The sequence below is a fragment of the Neopsephotus bourkii genome, unplaced genomic scaffold (genome assembly GCF_033783945.1).
Source record: "Neopsephotus bourkii isolate Nb327-2 ecotype Australia unplaced genomic scaffold, CSIRO-AGI_Nbou_v1 NB_1526, whole genome shotgun sequence".
Taxonomy (NCBI): domain Eukaryota; kingdom Metazoa; phylum Chordata; class Aves; order Psittaciformes; family Psittacidae; genus Neopsephotus; species Neopsephotus bourkii.
Window position 1 is genome coordinate 3598822 of NW_026902002.1, and position 23714 is coordinate 3622535.

A 23714-nucleotide genomic window follows, 5' to 3' on the forward strand; every position below is an offset into this window, starting at 1 on the left:
TCCAGAACTAAAAGGCAATAAGTCACAAAAAGGTTGCTAACCTAATGAAGAAATTAGGGGGATGGAGACAGTGGACTTCAAAGACTCCCAATCAAGTCATTAAATGTGAATGAAAACTTCCACTACTAAGACTTTCAGATATATTGCTTAAAAGCCTAATTGCAGAGGTCATTTCAGCTCAAGTGTACTTTTGTTTTTCCAACCCACCTGGCAATTCTTTAAGAGCAGCCAGATTTGCAGACTTCCTGCTCCACTGAGACATCCCGGCATGCAGTGGGCTAGTGATGTCAGTAGCCTCATGATCAGCTTTAGAGCAGGGAGTCTGCCTATGGGTATAAGACAGATAAGTTCTTTTATTTCATTATTAAGCAGCTCTCCAAAGAACTCCACAAATATCATTACTGAAGGGGTGGGGGACCCTCAGAGAACTGCTACTGCAAGTCTGTTCTTAGCAGATCTGCAAAGAAAACTCAAATGAAAAAGCACACTTGTACTGAAATTCCCTCTAATCATGTTTATTTGGGAGCAGGCAGCATTATGCAAACACTGAATCACTGAAAAATGGTTTAAAAATGCTGCAAGTCCCCTTCAATTATTTTAATTATATTTAGAGGCCTAACCTCTCAGCAAATATATGGTTATTAAAAAGTGAAAATACATACAGAGAGCTGAACTATAGTCTGAGTTGATCGCAACACCCACAACCTACCATAAATCCACCTTCAAAAGAAATCCTGAATGTGGAGAAATTCCACTAAACCTTTATTCCAGAGTGTAATTTCTGTCCACACACTGAACCAGACAGTGCTACTGTGAATGCTCCAGACTATAAACCCAGTAACTCTGAAATCACACTGTGCATATGACCAGATTTGATTGTTTTGCCTGCCTCCGAAGGACAGGGCTGCTTAATAAACAAAGCTATTAAGGAGAAACTATAGCTTAAAAAATAAAACCAGAAACAGATGACAAAATACACTTGAGGCCTTTTATAGCACCATACACAAGTTGATTATAGAAATTTATAACTCTATGATATTACCAGTACTCTATTTTTACAGATATTTGTATGGAAATGATTTAAAGGAAAATGATTCTTCCATAGGATTAAACAACTGTTTACAGCCACAGAAGAACATTTCATGAAAAATTTTAGATTTCAAGCTTATCAAGGATTCTCTTGAAGACAGCCTTCAGGCATGGGATCTTAACAATACAAAGCTGTGGTAGGCTGCCTTAAAAAAATAAATTTCCTACATATCAAAGAACTAACCTAAAAAAATGATGAAACTTCTTGGAGTTCCTCATCTGAAGTTCAGAGAAAAAAACCCTACTGTGATGGTAAATTCTAGATGCTTTTTACTTTACAGTAAAGAAACCTAAAATATTTTAAGAAATATGTGAAGGCTTCAATGTATTTCAGAACTGAGTAAAGTTTAAATATTAACTACTTTAACAACATCAGAAGGTTTAAAATGTAAGAGTCATCACTGCAACAGTACCAGTAATGCACTGCCCTCTATGAAGAATCACAGAATGGTTTTGAAGGGTTTTTCAAACGTCATTTAGACCAAACCCCTGCAATGAGCAGGGACATCTTCAACTAGATCAGATTGCTCAGAGCCCTGTCACAGCTGACTTTGAATGTTTCCAGGAATGGAGCATCTACCACTGTTCCAGGCAATCTGTTCCAGTGGTCCAACACCCTCATTGTAAAGAAGTGTATTCCTTTTATCTACACTAAATATACCTTTCTTTTAGTTTAAAAACATATTACATGTCATATTACATGTCATACCAGTATGCTCCTCTAATCTTCAAAAAAGGCTAATCACCAACAGATTTTTTTAAGACTATGCAATTAAAGAAATCTTTTACTTACTCTGCCCCGTTCAACTTGAGTTGTTAACATTACAACCATAGATGAGCCTTGTTCCCAAGTCATCTGCCAAAAGTCAGGACAAGTGTTCGGTAATGGACCTTGACAAGCAATGTACTGGTTTATTATTGTGGAAGAAGGGATTTCCATCTAAGAAAAGACAAAGTAGTTCTTTTAATGCTTACAGAAAATCAAAAGTCAGGCATCAGATGTTTACTGTTTAGTAACTAACACATTAAAGAAGCATCAACTATATTAACTCTGTTTATTACAAGTCATTAAATCTAGATCGGCACTAATAAAAATCCTTCAAAATGCTTCACACACACAAGATACTAGTACACACCACATATTACCTGACAGTTATGTTGTTGCCATAATCATGATTGATTTTTGAAAAAAAAAAAAAAAAAAAAAAAAGAAATGATAGACCAATTGGCAAACAATTCAGGTGCAAACATTTCATGCTATGTGGATTTCTGACACTAGCTTTTAAAATGCTGATCTTGGAATTTAATGTAATCATTGTTTTGTGTTCCAGAAAGGAAAAGTAAGTAGCTGTAATTTTGTTGTTACTGAAATTGCGGAGGGGTGGAGGGGTGAAGATGTAAAAGAAAGTGATGCCAGATTAAACATTACCGATGTTGAACACTACTGCCACATTAATACTCAGGAAAGGAATTAATTCCTCTTGTAGAGGGAGCTAGCTTTTCTTACTGTTTTTAATTTCTCTGGGATTCATTTATAGAAACACCTGCCAGAAAACATTACCAAATGAGTATAACAAGAGTAAATTTTAAACCATCTGACTACACGTTTATCAGCCGTTCTAGTCACAACTAGATTTACAAAAACAGTTATTTTTTTTTTAATCAACTTCATGGAAAAACTGCAAAATTATTTAATTTTGCAGGTCTTTGAAAAATGCCACTCACGTTTATATAATTTGCATTGATGTAATCTTCATTACTTTTTAAAATAACCCGTGTAGCATCATCTGAAAAAGAATTTAGAAATATGTTACTTATTTACTAACCACAGTAAAGTATTTTTAGAGCACATATATAAACACACATACTTACAAGGCGAAATGTCTCTGTATCTATTTTTGGAAATGTTTTGAGGTAATCTGGCACAAGACATTGTCATTCCAGGCTTTTTCCTATACAATTGCTAAAGACAAAACCAATGGTCAGATCATAATAGATGCAAAAGACCTGTTACTTTATTATTTGCCTAGGGGTACTTTTTAGAACATGAACTATTGAGCAACAGTAGCTTCAATACACATAATAATGTACTTGTCAAAAGAAAGCACTATGAACTTAGTTATGCTGTGGGATCATTGAAAATGACCAAGATGGCACAATTTGTTTGAAGACAATGCTACAGTAAACTAGATGCGGAATGAAGGTTTGAATACAGAACAAATTTCGGTTTACATTTTCCAGTTTTCATCTCTGTGAAAGCATTTTATTAGCATAGGTCCCTCATAACCACAAAAATCTGTAAGTAATCAATAAAGCTATTTATAACAACACTAAAACCTAGCATTATTCAGTGCCATAAATTTGTACATACAACACAGGATTGGATTTCCTTTGGTTGTTATTTTTCTTTTGAGAGCACAAGACAGTTGTTCTGCTACAAGATGCTGACTCTAATGAAATTCAATTGAAATCCTCTCTTATTAAATAATTTCTTAGAACTGTAGCATACAGCTACAGGCAACACGGTACTCACATCAAACTGAGCCAAAACAGTTCCAGTGATAAGCCCCTCTGCTAGCTGAATCATGGATTCTCTCAGAGCATTATCATCTTGATGGACACCATCAAGTGGAGATTTCTCAGGGATGTACTGGAAGTCAGGTTCACTCTCCAGCTTCTCTTCCACAACATCATAGACAGCTGTAACAAATAAAGGTATGAACACTGACTGAACATGCCATTTGGCAAGCAAAGTTAAGTCTGCATCATTTGTTTAAAACAGCACAACAAACAAATGTTTCTCCTTTAGAAAAGTCTGCATTTACTAGCACACTGTTTAGCCCCCATCAGCAAGAGCAAGTAGCCTTTACTGATTATTATAATCCATGACAAAGTATATTTTGTTTAATAGCAATTTTAAGTGAAAGCACATCCCTGACTGCTAAAATTTTGATGAAAATTTGTGTTATGCCCTACCTTCTCTGATGTAACTCCCTAATCTCAGATTCTCACATCATGCCTCTGAAGTCATTACAATTGCATTTACACTTTTACTTTTAACTCACTTTGAACTGATTTTAGGCTTCAGCAACTAGGGCAAGATGTGCAGATGACCTGAGAAAACAGCATTAATATATGCCATTATACTGCTATCAAAACTGCTTGTGTGCCCTGCCTATAAACAAACTGAAAAATAATACATATCTCCTACTACACACAAGAGACATGATGTTCGAAAGCTTGTGTTTAAATGTCTCATGACCATGAAGGAAAAAACTGGCAACTCCTCACTTCAAAACTCAAATGTTTTTATCCAAAATACAAAGATAATCAAAGCACAAGGATAACTGTTTTAGTAAATTTGTAAACAAAGCTAACAATTTTAACTGAAAAAGAAAGTAAGCACACAAAAGCTGCAAGAGAACATACACACAGAATAAGAGAACAAGTAAGTGGGGAGTGCAAATGAATAAAGGAAAAATTGTTTATGAGGTGGCTGAAGTACTCTCCTAAACTAATTTAAATTATTCCCATTAAACATCATTATTTTTCACTTTATTTTTCCCTTTGCAATTGTATTACAATTGGGATATGCAGCTGAATTAAATCCAGTGACCATCTGCTGGCAATGCTCCAGTGGGGTATCTCATGAATATAATGCACAAGCTGTTATTTAGACTCCATTTCTAGCACTTTCTTCTATTAAACCTCATCATGTAGAATGTTACCAGCTGTTCTGGATTGTTTTAAAAGTACATGGAAGGATTTTGCTTATATAGACCTCCAAAGTCACCTAAACATGCGGTGTTTAGTGAGGAGTTTTTGTTCATTTGCTTGTATTTTATTTTCCTTAATGGAATAACAGCAACCTCAGAAACTGCACTCATTATCCATACAGCTTTCTGGACATTTTTATCAATGAGAGTGAGAACAAAATTTAAATAACCTATCAGTTTGAAATATTTGATCTCTGACTTTCCTGTTAATTTTCAACACTTAAGTTATTATGCATAGCTCCTTAGAGTAAAGGACTGATCAAGATTTCCACAATACATTGTGTTGCTGCAACTCTGTTTCAAGGAAGGGAGTTCTTTCTTACAACGATGTTAGGCATCCCATCTCAGGACACAAAATGGAGGTTAGAAAATGAAAGCAAGCTGTGGATTTATTAGTTTTTCTTATTATTATGTATAAATCACTCACCATTGGGTCGAACTAGGAGCACAAGTTCCCCCGAGTGTCTCTCACAGCTAGCTTTAATAAACATAACAACTTGGTCATGGGTATGTTCTGCTATATCCCTGCCATTAATCAGTACAACCTGGTCCCCTTCATTCAGACGAGGGACACAGAGATCAGCCTGCAAGGTGGAGGGGGGAAAAAAGTAATAAAAAATAAAATCTGTAAAACAAGCCATTTCCAATTTCTCACCTTAAAATAGCAACATAAAGTAACTATACGTAGGGACTTGAATCTTAATAGCTTAGTTGCCATGGTTGCTGCTTTGTATTCAAATGATAAATTTAAGTGTTACACAATACATAAGACAGTGCCATCCACATGAATAAATCCATTTGCAGCTGGGAGGTGCCTGTCATTGTCCTTCAGCAGCTGTTACTCCACTCCTCTGGTTGAAGTAGAAAGTTCAACTGTTTGAATCACATTTTTGTACAGGCAATTAAAAAGCAGGATGCTCCTGTCTTTGAAGAGAAGGGAGTAACATGGCAAAGCCTTGTCCAAATCAATTTCACAGGCTTAAATGCTTCAGGTATGAAATGCTGCAATTGTAATGACAAGACTAAGACAAGGACCGAAGACAATGCACAAATCCCAGTAATCCCAGAGAGAGGAATCAGGTAATAAAAATCATTATTATAATCATAGCCTAAACACTGTTGCAGAAAAGAAAGAGCACATGCCATCACCAAATACCTTGTCCTTAGAGAGTGGATGTTTAAAGCATTCACCCAAAATTATTTATGTTAATAAACATTTCAGAAATAATAAACAGGGACAAAACCAATGATCTTGACAAACAATAGTTTCAAATAGTAAAAAACAAAATATAAATAAAAAAAGCTGTACTTCTTAAATGTTAGCAAATAAATGGTTCACTCTAAAAGGTATGAACAGAGCTGACTCCTTCCAGCTGAATACCAGGTCAGTATTCCTGGCAGTCAACTGACAAAATATTGTGCCTAGTTTGAAGACACTATCGATAGTCACAAAGCACCAGTAACAACAGACAATCAGACCTGATGAATGATTCATGATGTCTGATTTTAGTATAACTCTTGGCTTTATTCAGCTACATCTGTCACTAAAATGAGAGATTTGCTATTTCAGTTATTTTAAACATACTAAAAGATTCTTTCTGTATATAATTTATGTGAACTTATATGAATGCCTGTATTTGGAAAAGGTAACCAAGTAAATGTATTTTTAGGATGACCCAGCTCAAGAAACAGCACATACGGAACATCTGGAACTCTTTGTAATTTTCAGGAATTAAGCTTTGTTTCAGTAAAAAAAGAAAAAATTTCAGATGATTGAAGAACTTTAAAAAATATTATGTAGCCCCATCAAATTCTTACTAAACATAATTTGCTTTGTTATTATAATGTTGGAGCACAAGCTGCGATTTTCATAGGCAGTTATGAAATAATTCACGGTTTTAAATTCATACTTTAAAATACACAGGTGTTGCTACCAAGTCCGATTTTTTTATAACTTACAGGTGTTCCTGGAGCTACCCTGGACACTATTACCGGCATCTTCTGATCATATCCACCCTTTAAAAAGAAATTAAGTTAGTAATAAATCACAGATGTCAGAAAATAATCTTAACAGACATGAAGGGGATAGATGTACTGTTACCTTTACATTGAAGCCAAACCTTCCATTTTCATCTGGTTTCATTCTGATCATAACAAGATTGTCATGAGGGACACCACCATTGGGCTAGTAAACAAAGATTATATTATATTAAAATACATATTATTTGTAATTAGACTTTCAGAATACTGTATATAGTAATTTTGCAGTTTCCTCATCAAGTAACTGTTCCTGGACCCTTGAGAAAACATCAAGTACTGGTACAAATGGTCTTATCTTGAGTTTTGCATAGAAGGGAAAAGTTACACATTTATAAGTCTTGGAACAGGCTGCCCAGGGGAGTTGTGGAGTCTCCCTCTCTGGAGACATTCAAAACCCACCTGGATGCGTTCCTATATAACCTGCTTTAGGTGGCCCTGCACTGGCAGTGGGGTTAGACTAGATCACCCCCAAAGGTCCCTTCCAACCCTAACCAGTCTGTGATTCTGTAACATAACTTAAAAGTGTGTTATTTCAAAGTAGGAAACAGAATTACAAAAGACTAACTGGCTTCAAGCAGGCCTAAGAAAAAGGGTTTATTAGATGGAAATGCCTTAAAATAATTTTAATTAAGACCTCAGTAAAAACCCTGCAGTAAAAACGTAATATTATGAAAAATAAGATAATTGAAGGTATGGTTTTGTTTCTATTAACAGCAACATACTGGCAATAAGCAAGGAAAAGTTTGGCAAAATCTTGGTTCTATACCCCCTATTCCATTTCAATATAGTGGAATATGAGGCGTGACACATGCTTTGCACCAAGCAACCTCTGACAATTTCAGCTGCTTGCTTTTCAGTTTCATTCTGATCACACAGCACCTTTAAAGGAACTACCAATAAACTGAGGAATATTATATACTTTTTAATCTGTAAAAATAACTTAGTGCCATTGATTTTGAGTTTATACTTAGCAATATTTATTTCACAGAGTGAACATCGGCTAGTGCTTCTATAGTTTCTATGGAGAGTATGTGAAGTATTAAAGAAATTTGTTTCAAGCCAAAGCATAAAACCGATATTCTGAAAGGAAGAAACCAAACAAAAGGCTGCATAAATGTGGCCCATTGGACCAAAGCAAACAATCACACTGACAATGGACAGAGAGAAAAGGATCTCATTCTCATGCAGCTGTGCTGGTTTTGCAGAACTAAAAGGAGTTGAAAAAAACAACTGAAAGTTATTTTTGTCAATTTGGTAAAGCTAACTTGATGAGTAAAGTAGTGTTAACTATCAAGACAGAACAGTACTTTAATATGACTCAGGTAAGCACTGACAGAAGACAAAGCTGTTAAAAAGTCTGTTTTGTTATTTAAAGCAAATTTTTTTGCAACATTCCGAAAATGCTCATAATTACACAAGCCACTTCTGTGAATTTTATTAAAGCCCCCAGTATGAAATTAAATATGGGGTTTATGAGAATATTAGCTTTATAACAAGGCCTGAGAGAACAACCTAGGCTTAGAGTTCAGAATGCAAATGAAAATAAACCAGAGGCATTTCAAAAATACCAATTTTGGGAGCTGACTCATAATTTTTAATGTCTGAGGTTGCCAAAGCTTTTTATGCAGTATTTGCTACATCTAGATTTTAAACAGTTTTCCCATCCTACAAAACATCTCCTGTCCCTGTTTTTTATCACTATAAAACCAAGAACCACTTGAAAACTGCTGGAGGGACAGAAGAAAAACTCACAAAAATGGTTAGTGAGATTTCACTTCAGTCAGGCAATAAGTGACTGATCTTGAATCATCTAGCATGTGCTTAAGTGTGGAAAAAGAACTTGTTCTTTGATTTTTACATTTGTTGTCACAGGTGGCCTTGCTAGAGTCTCTTCCTTGGAAATTCTGATGAGAAATGCAACCAAGAGATTCGAGAAACCTCTCCTGACAAAACCACTCTAGAGCTGATAGGCACTTTCAGTTTCAGCTTTTTGATATAAACTAGATTAAACACCAGTGGTAGTGTCTACAATGTCGTCTTTAAAACTGACAGTAAATGACATCTTAAAGAAGAGGTTAGTTAGAAATTTCTGCACATGCTGAAAAACTAATATTCAAAATGCTTACATGTCCATCAAAATGTAAGTCATTTGATGACAACTGACAAAGGACTACACCAGCAGGTGGAAAAAACAGTGGGAGCTAGCAAAGAGACTATATATAATGGAAATGCTGCAACGTAATGCACAAATGTAAGAGCTCTCTGAAATGCAACAGAACCAAGCGCATGAAAAGTAGGACTATCATTCCCATAAGAAGCAGAATAGTTAAACTGGATCCAAAAACTTACTGTGGATTTTTCTGGTGATGCAGGAACATCAAATGTTTCATTAATATGGTTATCCAGTTCTTGCTGTGAGTGCGAATGATGAATTTGGTTCCAACTGTTCTTTTTAAATTGTTTGGGTGGTAATGCAGGAGGCTGCCCACCTATAGGAGTTTCTTGAGATCTAAATACCAAAACAGAAATATGAAGTGGAATGATCATGAGATATAGACAGTTCTTTCAGGGTTCCAAATAAATTGAAAATGCCAGAAGAAACTCAAGAGTTTGAGAACTGAATGTCTATATGTATTTTTAGAATCACAAAAATGTACTGTGGTAGAATATACTGGAAGTGTACGTTTGGACATGTTGCTGCTTTTTTCTTGACAAGTAACGGTACACAGAACCAGTAACTTCCACCTTTTACATGACTTTTTTTTTTAAATGGTTTTAGTATCATCAACCCATTTTATCCTGAAATATTGTAAAACTCACTGTATTTATACTCTGCACTCTTGCTAAAAAAAAAAACAAACACCAAAAACTAAAATAGATACATCACTTAAGTTTTCCTCAATAAGAATATCAACTAGTTTGCATCTTAATTTAATGCCTGCAATTTAAGTCTTAAACCCAGAGACAAGCAGCATAACTAATTTTTCGCTTTTGATCTAAAACCAGGAGGACCGTAAGCTGAAGACAACTCAGCTGTCTCCCTGCTTTTATTTGAAATGCCCACTGAAAATGAGAGTGTTAAATTTTAGTTTTTCAATTGAAAGTATATGTGTGCATTTGAAGAGAGCTTTAGTTTTTTTCCCCCTTGAACATTTCCCCCTTTGAAACATGCACAGCTTCATTCATTGCATACATTTTTTTAGTTGAGTTATAACACCATTACTGAAGATTAAATAGCAGAAAGTTCTATTTCTGCTTTAGAGCAGCAAGCACTCTACTGTAGACTAATAAAAATGTTCTCTATGTTTAATACGGATAATTTCCTTTATTAGTCCTTTGGAATAAAAGCTTAACTGTATAATTTGTATTACATAAATACATGATTCATCTTTCATTATATGGTTTTATATTTAAGAATTAAGAAGAACATTTTGAGAGGCCCAAAAAGGCAGTTAGCACATAGTTCCCATTAACTTGTTTGGACGCCAGTTTCTTCCTCCCCACTAACCACATTAAAAGTTATTATTAAGTCATATAATGACTTAGGACAACCTAGTGGCAAATCCAAAAACCACCAAGAATGAAGTTACAGGTTACAGATAAATCTAGAGAGCATGCTACCAACCAAAAACGGGTGCCTCCGTTCCTTCTTTCACACGCATCTATGGCCCTGTCCTTGACCCATTCTGGCACTCCTCCCTTGGCTAAGGCAGCTCACCAAGCAAGCAAAAATAAGTTGATTTTTTGGACAAAGTTGGGTAGCTCTCTGCTTGTTCAACAAGGAGAACTGGTTTATCACAGGTCAACCACTGCATGGGGAGGGAAGTACACTCCCAGACACCAGAATAGAACAGTCCCTTTCGTTATCAGAGAGCTGTAGTGGAAACTCATAGCATAGTATCTCTCTAAAAAGCACAGGGAACCACGTGAGTAGTCCTACTGTATTTAACTGGTCTAGCCACAGTAAACTGTGCAGGTTGACTCCCATTATGAGGCAGCACAGCATTTCAAGTTTCTGCAAGTTAGAAAACTGAAGGCACAAATCAAATTCCATACCACGTAAGTTGTTTCTATGCAGTTAAAGAAAGCCTGATCCCAGATTCATGTTTTCAATTAAAAAGTCAGATCACAACTGTCTACAGTGATTTAAAATAAAGGATGAACCTTTCAAAAAGCATGAAAACTGAACTGGAATTGGAACACTTGACTTTGAAAAAACATGTTTTCCTTTTCCGTTTTAAAAATCTAGTAAATTTTCTTAGAAAATATTGATAATTTTTTTTGGTCACTGTATGAAACGGTACATTTGAAAAGATCCTAAAAATATGTTTTCTGGTATGCTTCTGTTTAATTTCTACTTTCAGAAAATATTTTTTTGTCATGCAGAGTTAGAAGAAAAAAACATGACTAAGTATTCAGTATCTTATGCCTGAAGAGCCTCATGTTCAAAACACACTAGGGAGTAAAAATAATATTCCTGAACACTTTTCAACACAAGTGATAGTAAAAAATATCATACTTTTATTTTTCAGGATAAGCAGCTTTCCTAACTTAATCTTTGTGGAGAAAGAGATAAAAATATGATTACCAACATTTGCAAAATGAACTTTCAAGGCAGCTATAAACTATTTAGACATTGACACAAAGGTCACCCAGAGCTTTTTAACTGCCTATGCATTTATTCATTCAAGTCTGGCCAGTACAGATTATTCAGCCTTTTAAGTGAAGGGCAACATAGCTATGTATTTTCCTGTGAACAATTACTCGTGACAGTTTTAAACTGAATAAAAAAGGAACAGAAAACATGAGTGTAGAGACAAAAAGTTGTTCTGATAAAAGCAAAAGATGGGATCTTATGTTTGACTAGATGTCTGTACATTCATGACAACAAACACAAATAAATTCCTACCAAACAAACTTTTAGAAAAGATTTGAAAAGTTACTTAAATGAGCGTTTTAGAGGCAGCAGTGCAAGTACTGTAATATATTAGCATAATGAATTGTGAGAACTACCAAGCAAGCCTTGGGCAAAAACTTCATTGGCTTTATATTTGCCCAGTCAGCTTTGAATTTCCTTATGAATGCCTAGACAATGGCAGTGAAAGGAGCCTATTTTGCACGCAAAGCAGCTCTCTGTTACTGCATTCAGCAATTTACATAATAATAAAATAACACATAAGCCCTGCCACTGACAAGCTTGGGGTATTTTTGTTACAGATATCCGGTTGGACCTTTTAATATATTAAGCAAAAGTTTCATACACCCCCCATAAATTTATTAAACTAAACACATACCACTGCTGTTGGAACTTAAGGTTATAATTACCTCACAGAACTACAAGCAGCGTCTCTCAATTGAGTTTTGACTAGCATACACAGATGGAAAAAAAAAAAGTGGAATTCAAGGTTGTATTAGCTAACCTATAATATTCTTCTAAATACTGCACTGAAACTCTGATTTCTTTTGCTATGTTGACTCCAAAAAGATCACAAAACCCAAAGCCTGTCTGGTTACCTTCCCCGACTTTCTTACATATGTAAATTTATCAACACAAAAAATTCCCAACAAATCAGTGGATGGATTACTCAATATTTTTTTTACACTCAGAAAGGTCAAACTGGTTAAGAAACAGTTTTTCTGGATTCTAAAACGATGCAATTTTAAATTATATAGCTAATATGAACTTCATGAGTACTAGTTTCTTTCACAGATCTTGAATCTTAAATCAACATCACCTGAAACTTTCAAAAGACCCTAATGGTGTTCATGTATTTTTGACAGTGAATGTCCTCATTCCAAAAAATACCTTATGCTAGATAACTACACTGGTTTAATTAAATTAAATTCCACTTTAAAGCTTCCAACAAAGGAAAAAACCAAAAACAAAAGCCAAAGCTTAGTGACAGAAGAGCAATACTTTGCAAAGCGCAAAATAATGAAAAAGAACGCCATAGTTGCATAACTACTTTACAAAACCACTTCCTTTCTTTTAAGACCCATTTCCATGGCAACTTACACGAGAAATCAGGTATCAAATAAACAAATCCCAAGAACACTCAGGAACATCTTTCACAACTTAAAGGCATATTGAATAAAAAGAGACTATTTAAGAATTGTGCTTACTTGACTGTATCACTCTACCATTCAGTGTTTCCCATAACTGACTTAATTTGGAAGTCTTGGAACAGAAGGAACCTGACCTCGTGTGGCTTTTGACAGCAAAACTTTAACATGAGAAAAGATTCACAAGCGTTCCAGAGTTTCGAGACTCCCCTGCCTTTGCTAAAAAGCCCACCAAAAAAACAGAGGATTTTAGATTAATTAGGCTAAATTACTGTCTTGTAACTCTGAAAGCTAAATAACCAGGTGATGGTGAAATTATAACTATTGTACCCTATCATAAAAAATGTCTTGTGTTATTTCACAAAAATTTAAAAATTTGGTATTCTATTTCCCTCCCTGAAGCTACACACACCTGTTAAAACTGAAGGTATAGCCCAAGTGAAGAAGGTACAGTCCGAGCAAAGAAGGTATAGTCCAAACAAAGCTGTTGAACTGTGTCAAATGCCTTCCTGGAGTAACTTTTCCCAAGACATACAATTTGTTTTTATAAACGTGTAGTTATGTATATGCTATTTTTAAATTCACAAATGTTTTTAAACAATTTGCACAATTTCCTTACTAAGAGAGATTATACAAAATTATGAGGGCAAGTTTAGCATTACATGGATAGCTCTATATAAAAAGGTACAGTGGCAGTGTTAATACAGTGTACATCGTGCACCTTCTTTCCCCAATTCATCACTGTCAGAAGTAACTGAGTATTTCATCACTGTCAGAAGTAACTGAGTATTTCAAATATTCAAATAAATCAGGTTTTTTTGTCATCCTTCTGAACTTAATACACAGTAACAGGTTTTATTTTGCCCACTTGCATAGCAAGCTTACAGTTTCAAGAATAATCAGCGTAACACAAGCCTGACAGTGCTATCTTCAACAATACACAAAATGTACTAGGAGTCTTAGAATGCTGGGGTGCTAAAAAGGTATTTTGGCAAGTAATTTTTAAAGCTCACTCATACTTCTGTGCTTGGACAAAAAGTAAAATTTTCAAACTCATGGGAATTAAAAACTTTTATCACAAAACAGTTCTATGAAAAAAATAACTTTCACTTCCACATCCAGACACTAATGGTTATGTTACAGCAAATCTGCATTTTGGCTGGGTGGGCAAGGTACTGTAACCCTTCACCAGGAACATGTTAGATACAGGTTTTCCGTATCACTTAATTTTCAGTAAGGCTTCTACTAATACTCCAGAAATAACAGCTACCTTTTTATTAGATTTTCTGGCTCTCCCTACATGCTAACTTACTGTAATGACCAACAGAACTTACGGTGATGATTCCAGTATGATGCTATTAGCCTGGGTGGAAGACGGAGATCTGTGATTTACAAATACTTCACTTGGGGATGTGTGAACTACATGGTCCACTAAATGTCCAACTGATGAGGGTCGTAACCGTGCTCCTTCTTGAGTGAAGGCAGAGTTGCGACTAAGAGGGAAAGCACAGCAGTGCAATGTGAAAAGAATATTAGTAGTCTGCATTTCTTACACTACTACAATGTAGTATAATTATTTACACTTAGTGCAAGCATATGTTCATCTACATATTTTTATTAACTCAGGTTTCAAAATCATTGAAAGAATTATGTTGTCAGATCAACACGGTATTCATTGTTTTCCTTTTTAAAGTGTTCAAAATTTATTTTCATAAACACTAAATGGCTGATTTTTTAATATTTCTTTTTTATTGAAGAAGCCTGAAAGCATGATGGTCCAATGAACAAGCTACTGAAGTGACAGTCCAGTCAATGAGAAGAAAAATTAATCCCCAAGAAAAAAAAAAATCTAGGTCTGTTCATAGCAGAACTTAATCTGAACATTTTATCCTCTGCATCTTCTCCTACAAAGATCATAAGCTTTGCACTGTGAGCCTTATTTTTATGACCCAAAATTTTCCCATGTATAAAACTAGTATAGGGACATTAGCACCTTTTTAAAAATGCTTTAAAACATACACGATTTAGTTATATTATGCTATAAGCATAAATATATTATAAAATTAATTTCACAAGAATTTTTAAATGCTACAGATATTTACAACAACAGTCTTTTGAATAATATGCTGTAGTGCCAAAGAATCTTAAAAACCTTCTGGTTTATGCAATCCAAAACTGGGCAATACTGATTCTTAAGCCATTTTCAGAACGCAGAAAAAAAATGGTTATTCACCCAAAGAAATCAGGAATGAGTTTTCACTAACTGTAAACATAAACAGAAAGTTCAATCATGTGGGAAGAGTGAGCTTTGAAAGGAAATGCAGAAAAACTGAGGGGAATAAATCCACAAGGATTTCTGATTAAGTAACTTACCTAATGTTTTACGAAGTGGTATTAACCAGGATAAATTATTTCAAAAATATCACACAGATTTTATTACCAGTTTTTTTCTTAGACAGTAAGTTAGTTTTAACTTCTCAAGAAAACTCAGGCTCCCAAATTTAGGGTAGCATGCTAGATCTTACACTTCTTACAGGTTGAGTGAGAAGTACCTAAAATTCAACCCCAAATAAGTTTCTCTTATCTGGAGCTAAACGTTCCATGGAACCCCTCAGCACGTAATTTGTCAAGTTATTTGTCTCCATGACGCATTAATCCTTTTATTGTACAGACAGGTCATTCACATTAGAGGTAGACAGTTACTTCTAGAGAGAGAAGATTGGATACTACTTACTGATTTGGGGTTCCAGGTGGAGACCGTGATGGCAGGCTTTGTGTTTCCAACCTATCATCAGACAGTGAATTCCTACTCACTACTTCCCAGTCCATCCCACTCATTAATTTCCGTGCCAAGGGTTTACTGGGGGATCTAGAAGAAGAAAGTAAAATGGCTAACCAAAAATTGTATGAGCAAATACAAATTTGCCTCATACTAATACAAATACATAAAGTTCACCACAATTAAATTGATGTTCTATCACAGACAACCAAATAATATGGAAAAAAGGAAACAGAATTATGCAAAACTATTTACATAGGCAGTTCTTTATTTTCTCAATATATTGTACTTAATTTTCTGTACTCTGTACAAGAACATCAATGAAATACAGTCATGAAATACTGTTGGCTAGAAGGAAGATAGGCAAGATGGAAGAGGAACCCACTGAACTTCACCAGGCATTTCTAATGCCTCAAAAAGAATCCGATTCAAACAAAATAGTTATTAAGAGGTCTGAACTTAGAAATAAAACAGAAGACAAGCAAACAACAAAAAAAGCACAAAATCCCTCAACCCTCTAAGTAACACTATTCAGCCATTTCAGGAAAAATAAAGCAGTGCAAACACCAGCCCAAAAAAATGTCCCAAAGACTCTGAAGAACTAGAAGTGGGATAGTCATCAACATGACAATGGAGCTCCTGAGTTTTGTTTACTCATCAGGGATTTTCATACAGGTGACAGACTTTCTTCCAGAACATGTTTTGTTACCTGTATGACAGATGCAATCATTCTATTTACACTTCTTTGTGGGTAATCAAACTTCATTTGGTTCTGTGCCACAAAAGTCCTTCAGGTTAAAGGTTATATCACCAATTTTTTTATAAAAAGTAACAGCATTTTCTATTTGTTGCCCTTTCTTGATGTTGAGGAAACTTTTCCTTCTCATTCTTGAGTAATCCCAGGATACTTACAATCCCCTTCTGCTGTTTCTTTCACCTATTTCTTAAGCACAAATGAGACCATACTTGCAATCCCTCATAAAATACTTTATTTCTCTTTTATAGTGGAAATCATCAAATGAATCATTGAAGACTTGTGGTTGCTTTTTTTGTAGCATCACATTGGATGGTTCAACCATCCTGCAACTAAACATACCCAGACTTTACTGTTTGTTTTCAACTGAAAATTCTTTATCCAACAACAAAAATTCTTTTAAATAATCCTTAACAGTCTGGTAATATTTTGTGTTACCAGGCTTTTACTCCTACTGCTTTAATGGTGCTACATAGTTCAAGCTTCTCCACTATTACTACCAAACCCTCTGTTGTTCCAGTGAAACCTCAATTTCATCAGTCTTTTATGCCATGACCATTTAATTCCAATTTGCCTTTATATTCTATCATTACGCTCTACTGTCATGATTTCACCCTGGCCAGCAACTTAGGACCACACAGCTGCTCGCTCATTCACACCCTGCCGTGGGATGGGGAGAACTGAGAAAAAAGGTAAAACCTCTTGGTTTTGATAAGAACAGTTTAATAACTGAAATAAAGTAAATAAAGTAAAAGAAAATAACAGTAATAACAATAATAAGGGGTAACCAACAAGTGATGCACAATACAACTGCTCACCACCTGCTGGCTGGTGCCCAGCCTGTTGTGAGCACTGACCAGCCCCTCCCAGCCAACACCCCTAGTTTCTATACTGAGCATGACATTCTCTGGTATCCCTTTGACTAGTTTGGGTCAGATGTCCTGTCTCTGCTCCCTCCCAGATTCTGGGCAAAGCATCAGAAACTGAAAAGACCTTGGTCAGGGTAAGCACTACTTAGCAACAACTGAAGCATCGCTGTGTTATCAGCATTGTTCTCATACCACATCCAAAACACAACACTTTATAAGCTACTAAGAAGAAAATTATCTCAGCTGAAATCAGGACATCCACTTTCCAGCTTTGCACAATGAGGCGACAACATATTAGTGTATCAGCACAACTCCTTTATTTCTTTCCCCAGCTCCATACACCTGTATCACAAAGTAATCTCTGCCTTTGCTGGTTTTAGAACACATGGCAACTGTTATTTACCTTCATCATCATCATCTTACTGATTTACTGAAAGTGCAAGTCCAGAAGGAAGGAACTTTGAGAAATTAAGGAAATACCCACACACAAATTACATCCTTCTGAAAATGAGAACCTTAGTTGCAAATACATTTTTGTTTCTCATGGAACTTAAAGCTCAATGCAAGCCACCACCTTAAGCAAAAAGAGTCTACAATGACAACCAACCAAGCATCATATCAAATTACCTATCGTTACATAGGTACTTAAGTCCTACTGATGTCAGCAGTGTTTGTTTGATTCTAAAGGAGGGGTGGTCAGTGTATGGAGGGTTTATTTCTGGTTTTACACTCCTAAGCAGTTCTGAACATGTACCTTCTGCTTTGCTACCCTAAAGTTTTACTAAATAACAGCTGACAAATTTCAGACAGTTATGTGAGATGGGCTGTTTTAAATACTACTGTTTCAAGTCTTACTACATGCAGGGGAAAAAAATCTGACAGCATATTGATATTTGAAAACAGAGAAAATAATTATTTAATTCCTGAGGAAAAAACACATCTGTTTTCCTCACTGTATTTAAGCAGTATTGCTTATTTGATTCAAAAAGTAATTAGCTTGATACCACGTCAATTAAAACAACACTTCAATTTCTGTAATTTGCTTCAAATTGGAGCATCTCAAACTACTTACCTATTTTTCTTCCCAAACATGGCAAATTTGCGCAGTTCTGAACAGGTGAAATAATAAGAAACCCGCAGATCTGAATAGTATGTCTAATGTTATCTGCTCACTCTTATTAATCAAAGTTATCCTTAGCTAGACTTTGCTGACAGCATGCCTACAGCCAGCAGATTAGCACCAAGAGCCAGCTCTGCCAAGAGGTGGATTCTAACTAACCAAAGAAAGGGCTGAAGGAAAAATGCAGAGGAACATAATATATCCAGTGCTAAACTGGGTAAATACAGGCGTGCAGGTACAGTACGTTCTGACAGACATGGAAAACCTTCAGTGAATAAGCAACAACTGTAATACAGGAAAGTTGGTGTGTCTATATACATATATATATATTATTTTTAAAGGGCAACAGTGAAAGGGCATTATTCTTGCCTGTATGAAACAAATTAAATTACAAAGGGAGAGAGAGATGGGGAAAAAAAAAAAATCCAAGTTTTTCCAAAAATTCATCTCTGACTGCTTCAAAAAGCCCCTACTGCCCTGTATCTTAACTGATAGTTTATAACTACGTTTTTGAAAACTTCCTCAATCTATGCAACAAATGAACATAACTCTAAAATGAGAAAAGCACCTTCTTCCCCATAAAAAAAACCCAATGTTAAGAAAACTGACCTTTTTCTGTGGGTAGGGTCTGATCTTTCAGAAACAACAGCTTACCACCATGCTAAACAGCTGCAGCACTTATCAGCAAAGGTTCGTTCCAATTATTTTATTAACAGCTCTAACCTCAGAGTCCCACCCACACGTTTGTTGCCTCCATTTCCTGTCTTTGCAGAAATTTCAAAGAAAAAATTACCACACTGCAGCAAACTTCTCAGTGCTGTGGCTTTTTGAGACTCGTCCTCCTGCCAGCACTTCTAAATCTAACAATGTTATTTCTCACTGTAATTTAAGATTTGTTGTGAAATATTCCAGCAAATTTCTCCTGTACTGCTAATTCTTTACAATATTCAAATAGCTTTCTCATGCCAGAATACAGCTGAGGAGATGGGAAGGGGGAAGTAAGCCATAAAAAAACATTAAAAATTCTTTTATAAAGTTTGAAATTCTAAAGTCCATGTTTGTCTGCTCAGTCTCGATGCTTGTACTGTACCTCAGCACACAGCACTGCTTTTAACAGAGTAAACTCTTTCCAATTCCATTTCTGGTGTATCTGCAGAGACATTCCTAAATATGTTGGAAGTAGACCTATCTATTTGAGTAGGGACAGAGGCTTTACCTGCCCCCAAAATCAAAACCAGTCTTACAAGCTGCAATACTACATCAAATACACACACATCCCAAGTAGAAGGGATGAAATCACATAATGCAACTAAAAAAAGGCATGACAAATTATACTATCAGCTACAGTATACAAAAGCTTTCAAAGACAGAATTGGTCTTGTGTCCTGCAAGTGCTAAATTCTTGAAGGAGCTGGGAAAGAAAGAGGGTATTGTTTGGGAATACAGGTGGGAATCCTTTAAATCACTTCTGCCCCAGAAAGAAATATAACCTGGAACCACAGCCTAGCTTTGTATTTTGACAAAGGGCACAGGGACGTATTTCTCAGCAAACCTCGAAACTACTGCTTCAAACCAAGAGACTGAAACTACACAAATCTGCAGGGACAACACAAATTACATATGCAATTTAAAGCAACTGAGGAACTACTTAATTAACCTGAATAAATGCATGGTTGAAGCAAGACTGGATTTTTGGAAACAGAGATTGTAACTTAGGGAGTTAGCAAATACAACGACTGAGGTACCTACTCACTATCATACGATGCTTAAACTACCTTCCATTAGAACTGAACAGAACTAAAATACTTTGCAAAGACTTTAAGAGCAAACAATGGTCTTTAAGAAATCTCTCAATTTATGACTTGACTGAACTTTTTGCACTTTTATTATCTGCTTTCACTTTTAGTACACTCCTGAGAATTCTCATGGGTCTTCTTGGGTTGTGAATATCTTACAATAAATGAGGCCAAGAGAATAGCTGTAATAAAGATTAAAAAAAAAAAAAAAACAAAAAAACTAAACAACTACAGCAACTGTCTTCTAAATGCTGAAGTTAAATGCTTCTAAATGCTGCATGAAGATTAAGAAAACAGCATCTACAAAATGTATCAGATTTATTACAGACTATCCCTTTTTAAAAAATTAAAGTGTTTTTATGGTTTGGAAGTAAAGAAATCCATGAATACAACTTCACCTAATTTTAAAGTAAAGTCCTGAGGACAGAGCTAAGCCTGCTAAATTGTAGGTTATAACTGCTTGTTTTATTCAAATGGCTGTTAAGAAATTTTATTTCCATGTTTGGGGCTCTCTATGTTCTGCTCAGTGTGAAAGGATCATTACTTTTGGCAATCACCATTTCCCAACTTAGAACAAACAGGTAACTCAAATAACATCTTAATACTAACTGTGTTATTTTCTTACAATGAAATGATTCAGAAAGTTGCTTAGACAGCATTAGCTCAATAAGGCAGTTTCTAGTTAGATAATGATAAGTAAAGAGTGTAAAACTGGACAGCTCTAGAAAAAAAACCCCAAAATACTGAAACCATTTCTTTTCTTAACTGATCTTGAACACATCTTTTGATGTGGGAATAATAAAAGCAACAGTAAGTACTTATTTTTTTTTCCTGTATTCACTTAATTCTCAAGACTGACCTGGCTGTAATGCTAACACACTCTGACTTCACAGCAAAAGCCAACAAATACCTAGACGAAATTTCAAAGGCAACCAAAAGGAGCAGCTTGTCCATTGAACTCAATGACTTTGTCTGAGAAAGACACACTGAGAAAAAGGAAGGTCCCAGGAACAAAACCCACATTATACCTGGAAAACCTTAAAAAGCTAAACTTGTTCTCTGTACAAATACAAAAGGGCTAACATTGGCTCAGTATTTCAGCTTGAAATGTAAATGTTTAGAAGACTAAGAATAAAACATAATGTTCTTAGATTAAGCTTCTTAAACCACATGATGTTCTAGGAACATCTTATGTTTCAAGCTTTTTCACCTTTAAAAATACTAGAAGTCTTTAAAATTGAAAAGCCATTAACTCCACATTGTGCTGGGGAGGACAGAGGATGCACGATCTATTGAAAGGTTTTCAAGGTGTGTCTTTATGGCATACAGCATAAATTTCAGCTCACTCATGTACACGCATATACCTCAGACATTTATCAGACATTAACATTAATAAAAAACTCAAAAGGTGAGGAGAATGCTTTATTCTTCAATCTAAAAAGCAACAGTGGAAAATAAAATTACTGAGGACAGAAAAGCCTAGTATTTTTTTAACTAAAAAACCCCAAAAGACTTGAGAAAACATCAGAGCAGTTCTAGCCATGGCCTTCAATTTAATCCAGAATATATTTTATAAAATACAAGTGACCCTGGCACCACTTGTTCAGCTCTGATGCAAAGGGAAGAGTGCCATCTACTGAAGAAGGGTTTTTAAAATTATAAATATATTCCTCAAAACCAAGTATTGGTTCTCCTCCACCCTACTTACTTGTGGGGAATTGCCAAGTTCAGAGTGCAACACAAAAAACAGCTTTTAATTGATTCATAACTCTTAATTTAAATAAATAAAACTCTGTTGTCATAGTGCTGACTCTTTTGAGTACTAAAAATGTAGCCCCAAGTAAAAATTTTAAGCAGGTTCCCAAAGTAAATTAAGTAAAAAATAATTCTACAGCACACAGGACAAACTAGTTTTATAAAATCTACCTGCTGCAAAACAGTTCATGGCACTTCCGCCCCCAAATCCTTCTATATATGTAGCTAAGTATCTAAAGTGTGCCCAGCTGAAAACTCAAATTGTACTACATTGTACAGGGGTAAAGAAAGCAAGGGGGACACCACAACACAGGAAATCAAGGCTAAATTCACCAATGATCTGAGAAACAGTGTTTGCAGGTACTTGAGAAAGGTTGGTGGACTTGTTACAAGTCTGTGAGCATAAATTTGAACTCCAGAGTTCCTTAAGATGTAACTATGTTAAAAGACATTAAGATCTCAGCAAAAGTATAAGCATAAAAAAAGGACAGAGCACACTCCCTCCTCAGAAGGATTCTTAGTGATCAGAGCAAACTGCCAAATGGGTGCAGCAGCAGTTTTACTTTTGAATACTGTATCATAACTTCTGAATGAAAAACTAAATCTGTCTTGACTGCTTTCCTGTAATCACTAAACCCCTCAGGAATCTTAAAGTTAAGTAATAGATTCTATAATTAGCCAACTCCTCTGTGACAGAACACCTTCAGAAGCAGCTCACTCTCAAATTTTTCATAGTAAAATATCTCATTGGGACTTCAGCGATAAAGCTGTTCTCACCAAGTGAGGCACTCACGGTACCTTAGTCTAAAGGAAGTATGTAATGGACAGTTGTAAGCTGTTATCAGGGATAAAACATACCCATTAACTCAACAGTTTAACACATGAGTTAAAGAGACTATTCTTGGCTATAAAGACAGCACAAAATGGGCTAGCACATATAAGAACAAATTACACAGATTGAAGGTTATTCTGAAGGAGGAAATATTAAAGAATACCCTTATTAACTTTTTCCATCATAAGATTCCCCCTGATTTCTGGCTGCCTCATAAAGACAACATCCCATTTCAAAATTAAACTCCTTAATATGGTTAAGTCAAGCCACCAGCAACAGTTGACAATAGTTGTTCTTTAGTTTACATTTCTGCACACAGAAAACAGTGATCCCGTAACACCTAAAAATACAGAAACAGGAGACTTACTGATCTTGTACAAACGTAAATTGCTTACCTTGCAAATACCCTATCTTTGTTTGCTCTTTCTTTACCATACTGCACAGACTGGACCTCTGTTCTCCCACTGGAAAACAAAACCAAAACAAACCACTAAATATAACAAATTTAGGATAACATTTTATTCCTTAAAATTGAAACATCTCTACCAAAAAAACCCCACAAACCAACCCCCCCAAAAAAGCACAAAACAAAACCCAAATTCTATTTCAGTTATGCTCAAGCAATCACGCCAATAATTCAGTACAATGTAACTTTAGAAAGCATTTGGTAGGAGTGGAGGTCTTCTTTCCTATTACAGTGTAACTGTAACAAAGAACAATTAATTTCAGACATAACATAAAGCTTTCTCTTCTCTTCCCTTCCCAAGAAAGTCCTGCTTGGATCTTTGGATAACACTATAATCTTTCCTGTTACAGTCGCAATCAAAAGTTACAGCACCCC

At 35.4% G+C, this 23714-nt stretch overlaps 1 protein-coding gene across 5 annotated transcripts in view; it reads right to left on the reverse strand.

Moving 5' to 3' along the window:
* Window positions 1-23714, reverse strand: part of PTPN4 (protein tyrosine phosphatase non-receptor type 4) — a 205303-nt gene that overhangs the window by 13684 nt on the left and 167905 nt on the right. For 4 of the 5 annotated variants that reach the window (XM_061370121.1, XM_061370122.1, XM_061370120.1 and 1 more), the window contains 11 exons: window positions 23269-23337; window positions 15703-15837; window positions 14303-14461; window positions 9255-9414; window positions 6967-7050; window positions 6825-6881; window positions 5293-5449; window positions 3623-3789; window positions 2962-3052; window positions 2815-2876; window positions 1883-2029 (listed from right to left, as the gene is read on the reverse strand). In XM_061370121.1, the coding sequence (XP_061226105.1) occupies window positions 1883-2029; window positions 2815-2876; window positions 2962-3052; window positions 3623-3789; window positions 5293-5449; window positions 6825-6881; window positions 6967-7050; window positions 9255-9414; window positions 14303-14461; window positions 15703-15837; window positions 23269-23337 (1288 nt within the window). Of the gene's footprint in view, window positions 1-207; window positions 327-1882; window positions 2030-2814; window positions 2877-2961; window positions 3053-3622; window positions 3790-5292; window positions 5450-6824; window positions 6882-6966; window positions 7051-9254; window positions 9415-14302; window positions 14462-15702; window positions 15838-23268; window positions 23338-23714 lie in introns of all 5 variants that reach the window. The other variant, XR_009727970.1, reaches the window with a different exon arrangement.